Source organism: Brassica napus, chromosome A6, assembly GCF_020379485.1.
Source record: "Brassica napus cultivar Da-Ae chromosome A6, Da-Ae, whole genome shotgun sequence".
Lineage (NCBI taxonomy): Eukaryota > Viridiplantae > Streptophyta > Magnoliopsida > Brassicales > Brassicaceae > Brassica > Brassica napus.
In genome coordinates, this window is record NC_063439.1 from 7,952,752 (window position 1) to 7,965,580 (window position 12,829).

The window sequence follows — 12,829 nt, forward strand, 5'->3', positions numbered from 1 at the left end:
TCGAACCGTATCAAACCAAATACATAACCAAACCGAAAACTAAATTACTGAGTACTAATTTAAAAGTTTCTCTTGTTGAAAGACTGGAGCTTGTAACCGGATTATCATACTTACAAGATTGCAACCAGTTTGTTTCGGCTTTGAGGCTTGTGCAAATCAAGGAATCTAGATCATGCTCAGAGGCTTTTACGTAAGCTTCCATATAAAAGGCATAAGTGCATAACTCCCAATGCTATTTTTACCTATAAAAATAATGGCCAAAGGTGGTCATTTGGCTGAAGCCATGCATTTAAAAGACAAGATGGTTGCAACAAGCTTGGTTACATGTCTTTGGATATGAAACTGTTTCATCGCACAAGTCTTTTGGCTGTAATAAAGCTAAAGAACTGACACTTGACAGTTGTTACTTTTAATTGTCGGAGTTAGATAATGGCCAAACGATTGGATGTGTGAGTCACTGGGCTTATTAATAAGATATGATGATCAACAGATCAAACGAGTAAGCTCTCTATATCAGATTCTTGGTCAGATACGATATTGTAATGTTTTGATGTTTAACAAATGTAATAAATGTGATTGGTTAAGAATTAAGTTGCTTCAGATCAACTCAAGCTACTGTGATTAAAAGTGTTGGACTACCTCTTTTGTATTTTCTTTCCTTGATGTGAAACAAACCACAAACCTACCTTCGATTTGTGTTTCTTATCTACCAAACCGGATATCTTATCCCGGTCTGGTGTGATATGATTTTAAATGGTACTGTTTGAGACACAGGTGGGTCCATTGTCAATACTATTATCACGTGTTGCTTGTAATAAAAACTCAGAAGTCATTCAACTCGATATTATAGACTTACGAGTCAAATAACTTCCCACTCGGTATACTTTTGATGTAAAAACCTCTTTATAATAATAATACGAAATGTACGGTTATTTTATTTATTTTTTATTTTGTAAGAAACAAAAATGATGAAAGTATAGGCTCAAAGGTCAAACTTTAATGTATGATGGGACTTTGCTCGTGCTTTTTCCTTTGCTCTCGCACATACCACCGACACTCTGTTTCCAATTATTTCTTATAAAGTAAGCCAATTATAAAACTTTATTTAATCTACTAAACCGTTTGATTTTTAACATTATGGATCTGCATTATAGCCCCTCGTTACTTCATTAAAACGAGCACGTCCGGGGTTACGAATTACTTGTAGTAATCTGTTTTCTTGCGTCAAATATTTAGTTGTTATTTCTATTACTATTCACTATCCATGCATAAATAATCTCGTATGAATATACGTGGAATTGGAAAGGAGCTTTTACTATGGTTTGGTTTTCATTTTTCTTTCTTCATATTTTCTTCTTATTCTTCTTTTGGTTTTGTATGATTTTGTATTTTCGTATGAGAAATGGAATTGCAAACTTAATACACGTGCGTTTGTTTTGAAGACGGTTAATAGAACTTCGAAAATTAGGCAACACATGTGCCCCTCAACCTATGAAATATCTACACATAGAATCGGTCCATGGAACATCATGTACCTTCTTCCTATTACAACTAGGTGATAACCCGCGCCCTGCGCGGAATGAATTCACTCGGTGATTTAATATTTGACATCAAAAATAGAGTATGTATTTGCAATATATGATTGATAAAGTAGGACTTTATAACAACGGAGTAAAATTTCACGAATGGTAAAAGCATATTTAAACAATATAAGAACTCTCTTATAACTAAAAAGCTTATTTATTATTAAGATGCATAATTATAAAATCGTATCATAATAGTTCTTAAGTAAGCTGTTGAAAGCCAAAACAAAAATATAAATGTAAATAGAATAATAAAACGAAAATAATCTTCAATTTAACAGACACTCCAACATTAACTTTAATTTGCTGGCATAGGAATTTTGTGACCATAGAAACAGAAGAAGATAAAAATTAGGGCACACTATATTTTCTTATCGCCAACCAAGAAACACATGCAAGTATTAATTTAGAAGATACTTACTTCGATTTGAAGTTTTGTATTTCTGCTATGTCCTGATCAAATAAAACTTGAGAAGAACTTTCTAGGTTAGTGATATATTTGAAACCACCTAAATAAGAAGTATAAAATATATAAGATATTTTAATCTGCAAAATATGCAATATTAGATAGCTAACCTTCTCCCCAATGAATTCTCCATGACCTCAAAACACAAACATTCACTGGAGCACGTTAGTTAAGGTTGTATTCATTCAAAGTCATTGCTTCCTTCCATAGGCAACACACTTTAAGTGTTTTAACCTGTAATTCATTTGGTGAGTTAGCATATTGATATATATGAAAACTAAGATCTGTTTCTAAAAAAATATATGAGTAAAGTCAGAAGTTCAAACTCTGTGTTAACCAAAGTGAACTCCATCCTGGTATTCTGATAAGAAAATATCTCGCCAGGTCCTAGTTCTTCAAGTTGTTGCAACTCCCCAACATCAACCATAGAATGAGGGAAGAGTAGTTATGTTTTTGTGTGATTGAGATGAGTACAATTCGTAGGGGACGTGAGTCTTATATAAGAGTAAAACCCTAAGGCTTGTAACTTAGTTTCCACGTTAAGAGCAAATTGATTATCATATATTTTGCATTGGCCAGCACGAAAAGATTTAATTATATTGCCATAAACTGATTATCTTGGTTGATTCTCATATATTCTGGCCTTGGAGAGCAACCGAAGAATTGGTTATACCGCGCGAGATTTCAATACTCATTAATCTTGGAACCGACCGGTTGGGTTCAGTAAACCCAAATAACGTAGTTACAATATTACGTTCTGTTAAACTCTCTCTTATACAGAGTTCTCACGTAACGTTGTTATAATGCTTTGGAGTTCTGGCTTCACAAACTAATGGTACGTTCAATATATTATAGTGCCACAAATCCCGTATAAGAGAAAAGCAAAAGACGTCTTCATCTTCTCCGTTCTGTCCTCTTGAGTAACAAATAACTCAGTTTATCTTCTTGCGACATCGTCATCTTCTCTTTCGATCAATCTTCTTCATATCTCAAGCATGTGCATAGATGGACACATTGAAGACCAAAGATATGTGAGAACTCAGAAGTCACGTTCAAGACCAATGTTAGACATAATAATGATACTTTTTATAGTTCATACATTCCATACACGTTCAAGAACCGTAATGCAGTGGGGAGCTTCGCAACTTAGCATAAACAGTCATGTCTCGTTGAAATATGATACAAATTGTGCTCTTCTTCAAAGTGTTGAGGATGAGTTCTTCATTGAGATGAATGGTCATGTCTCCCGTATAAGAGAAAAGTAAAAGACGTCTTCATCTTCTCCGTTATGTCCTCTTGAGTAACAGAGAACTCAGCTTCTCTTCTTGGGACGTCGTCATCTTCAATTTCGATCACTCTTCTTGGGATTATATATACGCCTATATACTCTTTATTTCTCAAGCATGAGCATAGATTGACACATTGAAGAACAAAGATATGTGAGAAGAAGAAGTCACGTTGAAGAACAACGTTAGCCAGAATAATGATACTCTTTATAGTTCATACATTCTATACACGTTCAAGAACCGTAATGCAGTGGGGAGCTTCACACCTTAGCATTCCAACCTGGCTTTTAGTAATAATGTACATGAACCCCGTGGATTATAATGTTGGTGACGTACTGGATCGTGATGCAACCCCCCCCCAGCGATGTGCACGGACAGAGCACGACCGTCTATGGTCTCGAAAGTGTTCAAGCTGAGTAAATCTTTGAGATAAACAGTCATGTCTCGTTGAAATATGATACAGATTGTGCTCTTCTTCAAAGTATTCAGGATGAGTTCTTTTTTGAGATGAATGGTCATGTTTCACAAACTAATGATACAGAGGGACTCGTCTTGAACCACGACGTGTATAAACATTCCGAGCCTTGGAGTAACTGGGTCGTCGTTTCCTGAGTCGGGGGATACATAGAACTCTGAACCTTTCATTAAAAACAGTGCGGTTGAAGTATATGGTGAGTAAGAATAAAGAAGAGACATATCCGTAGCATAAGCTTTATGTGAGAACTCCAATTCATGAGTTAGTTATTTAATTTTTTAGATTAAGGAAACTATTTAAAAAAATCCGGTAATAGTAAAATCAAATAAGGAAATTAATTTGTGAGAGTCTCTGTCTAATAGACACGTGTCCTACTTGGTGTGAAAGCATTAATTCCAATGCTCCTCTTTTAATATATAAGGGATAATAGATTCTTATAGTTGGAATAACTGCAAATTCTGTCTCTCGAATACCTTTTGTTCCATTTACTCTTATATTCCCCATATCACATATGCAAACGCATCCTTTTGCATCTAATAAACTCTCAATAATTATTCAGTCATCTCCAATTGGGAAAATGACAATGGAAAAAATGTAAAAATGCTTCTTTTTATCAACAAATATGTCGACTATCATGTTTCGATAACACTAATAAAAACCACTAATCTACTTGCCCTAAAAAAATTATTTGTTGGTCATGAATTTCGAAACGCAATCGTTTAAAAAGACTTCATTTGTTCCATACTATATTTGCCCTCATTTGAATATCAAACGCAAACACAGCGTTTTGCCGCCTCTAAACAACCGCCTCCGTTTTGTTGTTAATATCTATATACTCCGATCAAAACAACGAACAAATGCAAAACGCTTTTTGTTTGTCACAATTTATGAATAGATTTACATGGAAAAACAAAAATCACGTATATATTTTTAAGAGAAAAAGACTAGGATAGCACCAAACCAAGTTTTTGTTCCCAAAGTAGCACTCAAGGCTCAAAGTCACAAAAATAGGTTTCATTAAAGAGGTAAATATACACTTATACCCCTTGGGTTAATTAATCCAAACCTTAGGGTTTAGAGTTAAGGGGGTGGGGTTTTGGAATTAGGGTTTAAAATTTTATAAAAAATAAATACTAAAATAAAAAATAAAAATTTTAAAAACAGTTTCAAAAAGTATTTTTAAATTATAAAAAGAAAATTTGAAAAAAAAAAATTCAAAAAAAAAATTTCAAAAAAAAAATTATAAAAATTTCGAATCTGAAAACATATAATCTGAAACTATAAATTTTTTTTTTTATTTTTTTATTTTTTTTTATTTTTATTTTATTTATTTTTATTTATTTTTGTTTATTTATTTAATTTTAAACCAAGGGTATTAGGGATATTTTACCCTTTAATGAATGTCATTTTTGTGACTTTCTCCTTCTAGTGCTATTTTTGAGACATAAACTTCAAAATGTGCTATTATTGACAATTGCCCTATTTTTAATGTATGTATGTATGTACCGGTAAAATAAGTAAACCGAACTTGGTCAAGAATCCAAAGCAAACGGCGTTTGAAGTAGATCGTACGGAGACCAAAGCGCGTCTAACGGACAAGGCCGACCAGCGTCGAGTCTAGCCCATGGCTTACCTTTCCCACTCCAATGCAACAGACTCACCGGACCAGGATGCAAGTCTCGGCACAGTCCCCTGAAGTTATCTCCTCCCAAACCGTGCTGGTTCCACCGATGATTAACCGGTTTAATCAAACCGGCGAAAACCAGCAAAAACGGCGGTAACGAACCAAGCTCGTAAATTCTCATTCGCTTTTGCATCGCCATCCAATCCTCGATGCGTGCGGTGTACTCACCTTCCCGCCACCGCGAGAGATCGATCACCATCACTCCGGTGTTGAAGTAGCACGCCTTGCGATCGGCGAACGTTAAGGAGAGAGTCGGGTTTGACCAGAAGGCTGAGGTGAAGTAGGAGGTGAAGTTTGCGTTGCAGTACTCCGGCGCGGCGAGGACGGTGTCTCGGCCGAGATCTGTGGCGGCGAGTTTGGCGATGTCGTCGACGAGGATTAGATCGGAGTCTAGGTACACGACGCGGCGGACGCACGGCGGGAGGAGATCGGCGAGGTAGCTCCGGGCGTAGTTCAAGGGACAGTCTAAGGCGGAGCGGATGGAGGAGGAGATCAGACGGGAGACGGAGGAGACGTTGAAGACGTAGACTTTGAACTCGAGGTAAGGGAAAGAGGCGGAGACGGTGGAGCGTAGAGACGACGCGTCGGCGGAAGCGGAGGCTACGAAGTGGAAAACGATGTTTTCCGGGCAAGAGGAGTGTTGGAGGACGGAGAGGACGGCGGCGACTGAGCCGCGAATGTAGGCGGCGTCGAGTGTCATGGCCACGTGGACAGCTCGACGAGAGCAGAATATTGGCTTCGCCGACACGTCATCGTCATCATCTCCGGGATCGATTATGGGGCAATCAGCAGAATTGTAAAACTGTGGGGCTTCTTTGAATTTTTGGATAATTTGAGAGGCGGAAATGGGATTAACAAAAACAATGAAGAGAAGCGAGAGGAGAATGAGAAGAAGATGTTGGGACATGTTTTTTCTCAGACTCTCACGGTATTGGAAGGCTTCTCTCAACTGAGAAGAGCTGTCTCTCAGACTTTGATCATGTGTGTGTGTCTGAGAGAGATATAAAAAGGGTTTTGCTTAGATTTTAGGTTTCTATATATTGATTAGATTCCAAGCCCTTTTCATAATTTTATATTACTTCTTTCATGAACATGATTAGCAACTTAAATGATAATAGCTCCTGAAACCAGTAATATTGTGTCAGTGAAAAATTATTTTCTGGTCAAATACCATTTACTGAGTTTTAGAACTTGGGATTTTTAATGTTTTCTTATATTATTTTAATTAAAGAAATGTGGGAATCTATTACTTCCACATGTTAACCGAAAATCATTGTAGATCCACATTATAGGCTGATGTTATATTAATTGGTGATTAAGTTGTTTAGTAGTAAGGTTCCAGTAGTCTTTGTAATTTTGTTTTATGTTGTTTCCTACACAATGCAAAGAAAGACATGGAAATATATGACATTGATATGTACTTATAAAAATCAAATTCACACACGTAATATACATATGTTTGTCTGCATGCAATACAAACAAATAGTCTTTTGGAATTCGAATTTTGCGGATACATGTCTCGATGATTTATATAAAAAAATGTGTGGCTGGTACTAGTACTTGCTATACGATTCAAAATGCACAAGAATATGGGGACTATGAAAACGTGATGAAATTTATGTGTTTGAGAATAATTTAACAATAAAAAAATCTAAAAATAATATACATACATGACTTGGTCAGTAATTTTTATGGTTGAGATGTTATGTTTAGCCTAAAACTTCAACGTCAATCTAATTCGTATTTGTTATAGGTTTTGTTAGTTTTTCTTTGAAGTTTCTATTATGGTCCTTTGTCACTTTCGATGACTATGAAATTCGTAGGTGAAAATAAAATAAAATAATATATATATATAAAAAGAAATTGGATCAAAGTTTTAAAAGTACATAGTAACGCTGGTATGCATTTTACAATATTGCTTCCACGCTTCTTTTTTTTTTGCTTATTGGTTGTAGGTAGTCTTATATTTCAATGATTGAAATTTGAAATTTTCTTATTCTTCTTTATTTCCTTAACCTTTTATTTTATTTACATTTTTGGCTCATAAAAGGATGGGCACATGGTCAGAGAGAGCCTTTTGAGTGGGTTTCTCTTGTTTTTTTCCTTCCAATTTTTCTAATTATTGTCAGCCTGAACTAAGATTTTAGAATAAACGATTATTGTTACTAGCTATCATGTGATAAAAATTAAATCTCATTACAAATAAACTTTAGCTAAAAAGGGTTTTACTATTAGATAACATCGTCCGGGGAAGTTTTGTTATAGAATCTTAATTGTAAGAATTAATATTATTTTATAACTAATTGATACTCATGATTAGAAAAGAAACAAATATCAAGAAGGAAATTTTAGTCCTTAGTTTTAAGCACATATGTAAGCTCGTTATTCAGTATTGGTAGTAATTATGTTGAATAGAATTTGAGACCATAAATTTCATCAAGTTTTATAAAAAAATACGATATAAATTTCATAATTTTCCATTGTAATAACACTAGCTATAACCATGATCATAGGAATAATAAATGCAGAAAAGAAAGAGGCGTGGGCCAGACGTGAAGTGGAATAATATCTCAAATTCTAGTGGCACGACTTTTCTGTCATCACCACCAACCAAATGTAATTATGTAAATCGCGAGTTCTTCTTTGGGGTTCTCTTCAGTCTTTAGATTTAGACATGTCTTTTTTCTGATTCATTTTTGCACTTTTTAAGATCATTTTATTTGAAATGAATACGTTCATATTGCAAACACACGCTGTCAACCAGAAAAGTGTAAACATTCGCTATTTAGACACCTCACTGCAATACACCATAAAAGATAAAATTCATTGTGTAAAATCTCAGCCCTACAACCACTCCTCCTTAGTCCACCTGTTAAAACGTTGCATTTACTTGGTAATTTACATGCACAATGGTTTTCAGATATAGTTTCATTGAGTTAAATTTAGAAACTAATGTAAATTTTAAATACGAGAAACAAAAAGAATTAAGATGACGGGATGTGGTAGCTCACTTGGTAAGGACCTTGTGGGCCAATTGTCATGCTCACGGGTTCGACGCCAAGCGGAGGCGAACTACCCATTCTGTCATCAAATGCGGTACTGGGTGTTGGGCCTTGTCCCCAGCCCAGGTAAAGCCCTCCCGGGTGAAGTGGACCGCTGCCTAACCGGGCCCAGGGGAATGACCCACGTAAGTGGGGAAATCCCTGGATTATCAAAAAAAAAAAAAAAAAAAAAGAATTAAGATGCCAAAATTGATCTGTTGGGCCATCGTTTTCTCTTGAAAATCGCTTCACTTATTTCCTAAGGGAATTGGGTGCGATGAATGCGAGGTTTCATTCTTCTGTCTACTTTCATATAGTTTTCAAGCAAAACTAATTTCATTTCATCATTATGTCATAATATGAATGACATATAGCGACACACTTAGCTAATTTTTACTCTGCAGATCCAAATCATGATACTCAAAATCTATGATTACTCTCATTCAATATTCCTTTTTTCTTATTCAATATTCTTTACTCAATGTTTTAAACGTTAAACTCGAATTTTGCTTCAACTATGTGTTTCTATGGATAATAAACACCATGGTGTGATGCTAAAAAATAACATGTATAAACAAACGTAAATATTTGATAAAATATAAATGAAAATAACAACAAACGTAAAGTAACTATAATATTATCAAGTTAGTAATATTTGTCGTCTTAGGTTAAATTACATATGAGTTCTCTCTCTATTAAATCTTCAGGGTATGTCATCAAATGAAGGCATATGGGTGGCGTCATATATGACACATTAAACATAGAGACGATCGTAATAATAAATAAGCATGTGTGATGTGTCATGAGTGCATGAATAGAAGGCTTTTAGTTAATATATGTTCATGTATCTATGCAATATACATATGTATCTGAATTTTTGAAGATAGAATAAAACTCTATAGTATATGACTGGCGACAAATATAGTGTAGCTTTTGGTTTTGTATGTGTATGAACTCTGACAAAAAATTGAAAATATAACATCAAATGTAGATTTCCAATAACATTATAGGATATGTATACATGCGCTTCCAAGAGTCCATAAGCCATAACTTCAGTCTTCTTCTGAATTGTTAGATCGGTACATATCCCACTTCCTAATACTTAAAAAACTTGGATGCATTAACTTCATGTGAATTGAATATCTGTATGTGTATCCATTCGGTCCCATACTTGTTTTACGTAAGCAAAATTTACAACGGCGCATGCATGTGTTTGATAGATAAAGCTTGACATAATATTAACATAGTACTCAAAAAGATTATATATATATATATATATATATATATATATATATATATATATATATGATTGCATGGTGCACATCTAATACCGCAAGAAACAAGTTAAATGATCACATATATAAACTCATGTACTATTTTTTAGGAAGAAAAACTAAAATCTGGATAGAACTATGGGTATATTTCCTCAAATATCTAGATAAAATTCATATGTTTACAAGTGTTAAAATGTTAATAAATATAGTGACGATGTAAGCAAATAATTATGAGAACAAATCATAGTAGAACAAGTTAAAACCTTTCTACCGCCCAGTTCTTCTGGTAGCTAGCTACTACCAAGTAATAAGGAGCATCTTGTGTCTTGTCTTCCAAAGCTAACACTAGAGAATATCTACTTGCTGTAAGAACGTAGCCAACAATGGGAAGAAGACAAAGCAAACTGGAAGACAATCTCTTGACCAACAAGAAGACAATGTGCAGACAATAATGTAGATTGAACTATCACTAGATTCATACTATAGCCTCAAATTCAAGATCTTTCAATACAATACGAGGCTCCAAGAACGTGTTTGCCAAAAAAAGCCGACCAATAATTCAATATAAGCCAGCACCATGACATAACGGTAAATTATGATCCGATTTTAACATTATAAGAATATAAACACCAGCAAGAGAAGCCAGCAGGTATTATTAACATATGAACAATTTTGCTAAGCACAAGATTACAAATCAAATCATAGCACAATTTTCCCGGGTTTTATATAATCCGATCTCAAATAAACAACTGAAAGCAAAGCTGTCTAATCGATTTTCCTCACTAGCTTAAGATGAGGGAAAACACAACGACCATAAAAACAAAGCAAAGCAATGCCTTCAAGTGATAGTCTTGTTGTCCTTGTCGCCCCGTGTACCGTTGATAACTATGCATATGCGAGTGTCCTCCATGGAAAGGGTTCGAAAACCCGTGAGGGAAACTACCAGAAGCAGCAGCAGCAGCTCCATACATGGCTGCATCAGGGAACCCATGGAAATGGAGGTTGAACAACGAAGGTATCAAACCTCCAAACGCTGCAGGCAACGTAACGTTCCCGAACCGAGCACTCGCCACCGGAGCTGCAAAACCTCCCATGAACCCTCCAAAACCGTGATGACCAAAACCATGATTAGGCTCAGGTGGTTGCGCTGTTTCGGGTCTCTGTCCCGATGGACGGTTCGGCACTTGGATTCCAGGAATGGACTTGGACCTAGGATCGGTAGATGATTTGCCTCTACCGTACAGAGGAACCAACCTGTCTTCTTGGATCACTGCTTTGCAAACGGGACATTCACTTGAGGTTGAGTGGAGATGGAGCCATTTGTATAGGCAAGGCCAACAGAACAAGTGACCACAGAGAGTCACAATGGGGTCTTGAGCCAAGTCAAAGCAGATGTTACATTCAAAGTTACTCGAATCATCGCTGTTTGTATTGTTGCCGCTAGAACAAGAAGGTACATCAGACATGATTCACCGGACAAATCTCTGATTCTCTAACTCCTACAATAACATTAATCTCATAATAATTTGAGTTAAGTTAAAACAAACATAGATAATTTAATAAAAGACTACTACTTTATTTAACTAATCAACAATTCGCATCAGAGAAAGATTGTATACGATTTCATTTTTTGTTACTGAATAACTCAAATTTACTTTGATCAATATATATATATATATTATTTTTACACTAACCTAATGATTTGTTTTTCGAAAGTTATGTATATTGATTTTGTAACATCAATTTAAATCACTAAAATGACTTGCCCAAAATAAAAACACAATTCTCATGGATTCAGTAAACAATTAATTGCTGGATCGTTAAAGCTTCATAAGGATTCAATAAACCTCCAGATCTCTCTTTTAAACCACTAAAACCTCCGGTTTTATATTCCGGCGATTATAATAACCAAACTAATACCGGAATCAAACCAAACCAAGCAAATCACTAAGCATAAACAAGAAATTCAAGAACTAAGACATGAACAAAACCAGAACTGCTTGAAAGCCCTTTTACAAAAAAAAAAAAAAAAAAAAAACGAGAACTGGAACAATTTGAAACGAAGTAATGATCAGAATATATATATATATATATATACGTACCGATTGATTAAAGAGTTCGATCACGGCGATGAAGGGATCGAAGACTGATCGCAATCCCGCGAGGAGCAAAGTTCGCTTAAGGGCTAAGATTGGCCGGAGACAGGGAGGGGACCATACCAACCATGGAAAAATCTTTTGACAATTATTTAACTGACCTGTTTTTTAATCTATTTTGTTGTCTTTTTAATTTTTACTTAATTGGCGTGTCGTAGTGGTCCCCAGATACACGTGAACACATGTGTACACGTGACTTTGAACTAGTGGTTATTTGAAGTCAACTATGTCTTGTTGATCGTTGGCTAGGTAGGTCTATAAACGATCTAGTTAAAAGTTATTTCTGAGGTCATGTATCTACCAGTTAGTGTATTATTACCGTCGCACGAGGCGGCTTAAAGGCTTTTTAAATTCAATTTTTAACCGCGTTGGTTTTGACTTTTTACTATCCTGAACTTCAAGTGCAAAATTTCTGATCAGTGATCATTACTCTGGTTCGACCTTATAAGGTATTATCCTATACTATGTATTCTACAGCTTATATCGATTGTATACATGTAAATGGAGTGGTATAGGAGTACACGAGTCTGTATAGAGTATAAATACTATCATTGTACATTGTAGTTGAATTAATGAGAATGAGTTTATTTTACTCATATAAGGATCCTTTATTGGCCATCTCTTGACAATTGCCCTTGAGTGACGTCGGTGAGAATGTGATCCTATTCGAAAACCAGAGAATCTCCCACATGAAACTTTTTATTCTCACGGAACCTAGAACCTATAGGTAAAGATTGTACTGGCTAACATCAAATCCATAGAAGAAGTACTACAAAACTCTTTTTTTTTTTTTTTTTTTTTTTTTTTGTAAAAACTCTTTTTATTTCTGCTTAGACAAAACTCTCTTCTTATGACCTTTTTGTG

The 12,829-nt window shown here is 35.2% G+C and overlaps 2 protein-coding genes across 3 annotated transcripts; both read right to left on the bottom strand.

The window, feature by feature from the left end:
• Positions 1–3,423: 3,423 nt before the first annotated feature.
• On the bottom strand, positions 3,424–6,521 carry LOC106346971 (probable galacturonosyltransferase-like 1). Of its 2 annotated transcripts, none has more exons than XM_048782487.1 (2): positions 5,317–6,521; positions 3,424–3,967 (listed from the first exon to the last, which is right to left on the bottom strand). In XM_048782487.1, exon 1 carries the CDS (start codon positions 6,399–6,401, stop codon positions 5,343–5,345), a length of 1,059 nt encoding a protein of 352 aa, XP_048638444.1. In that variant the 5' UTR covers positions 6,402–6,521; the 3' UTR covers positions 3,424–3,967; positions 5,317–5,342. The 2 variants fall into 2 exon arrangements, with proteins under 2 accessions (XP_048638444.1, XP_048638443.1); XM_048782486.1 differs by having other exon boundaries at positions 3,424–3,973.
• Positions 6,522–10,428: 3,907 nt separating this feature from the next.
• LOC106346970 (E3 ubiquitin-protein ligase RNF185) lies at positions 10,429–12,085 on the bottom strand. The gene is made up of 2 exons (XM_013786449.3): positions 11,912–12,085; positions 10,429–11,308 (listed from the first exon to the last, which is right to left on the bottom strand). The coding sequence occupies exon 2, from the start codon at positions 11,273–11,275 to the stop codon at positions 10,592–10,594; it is 684 nt and encodes a 227-aa protein (XP_013641903.1). The 5' UTR covers positions 11,276–11,308; positions 11,912–12,085; the 3' UTR covers positions 10,429–10,591.
• Positions 12,086–12,829: the final 744 nt, after the last annotated feature.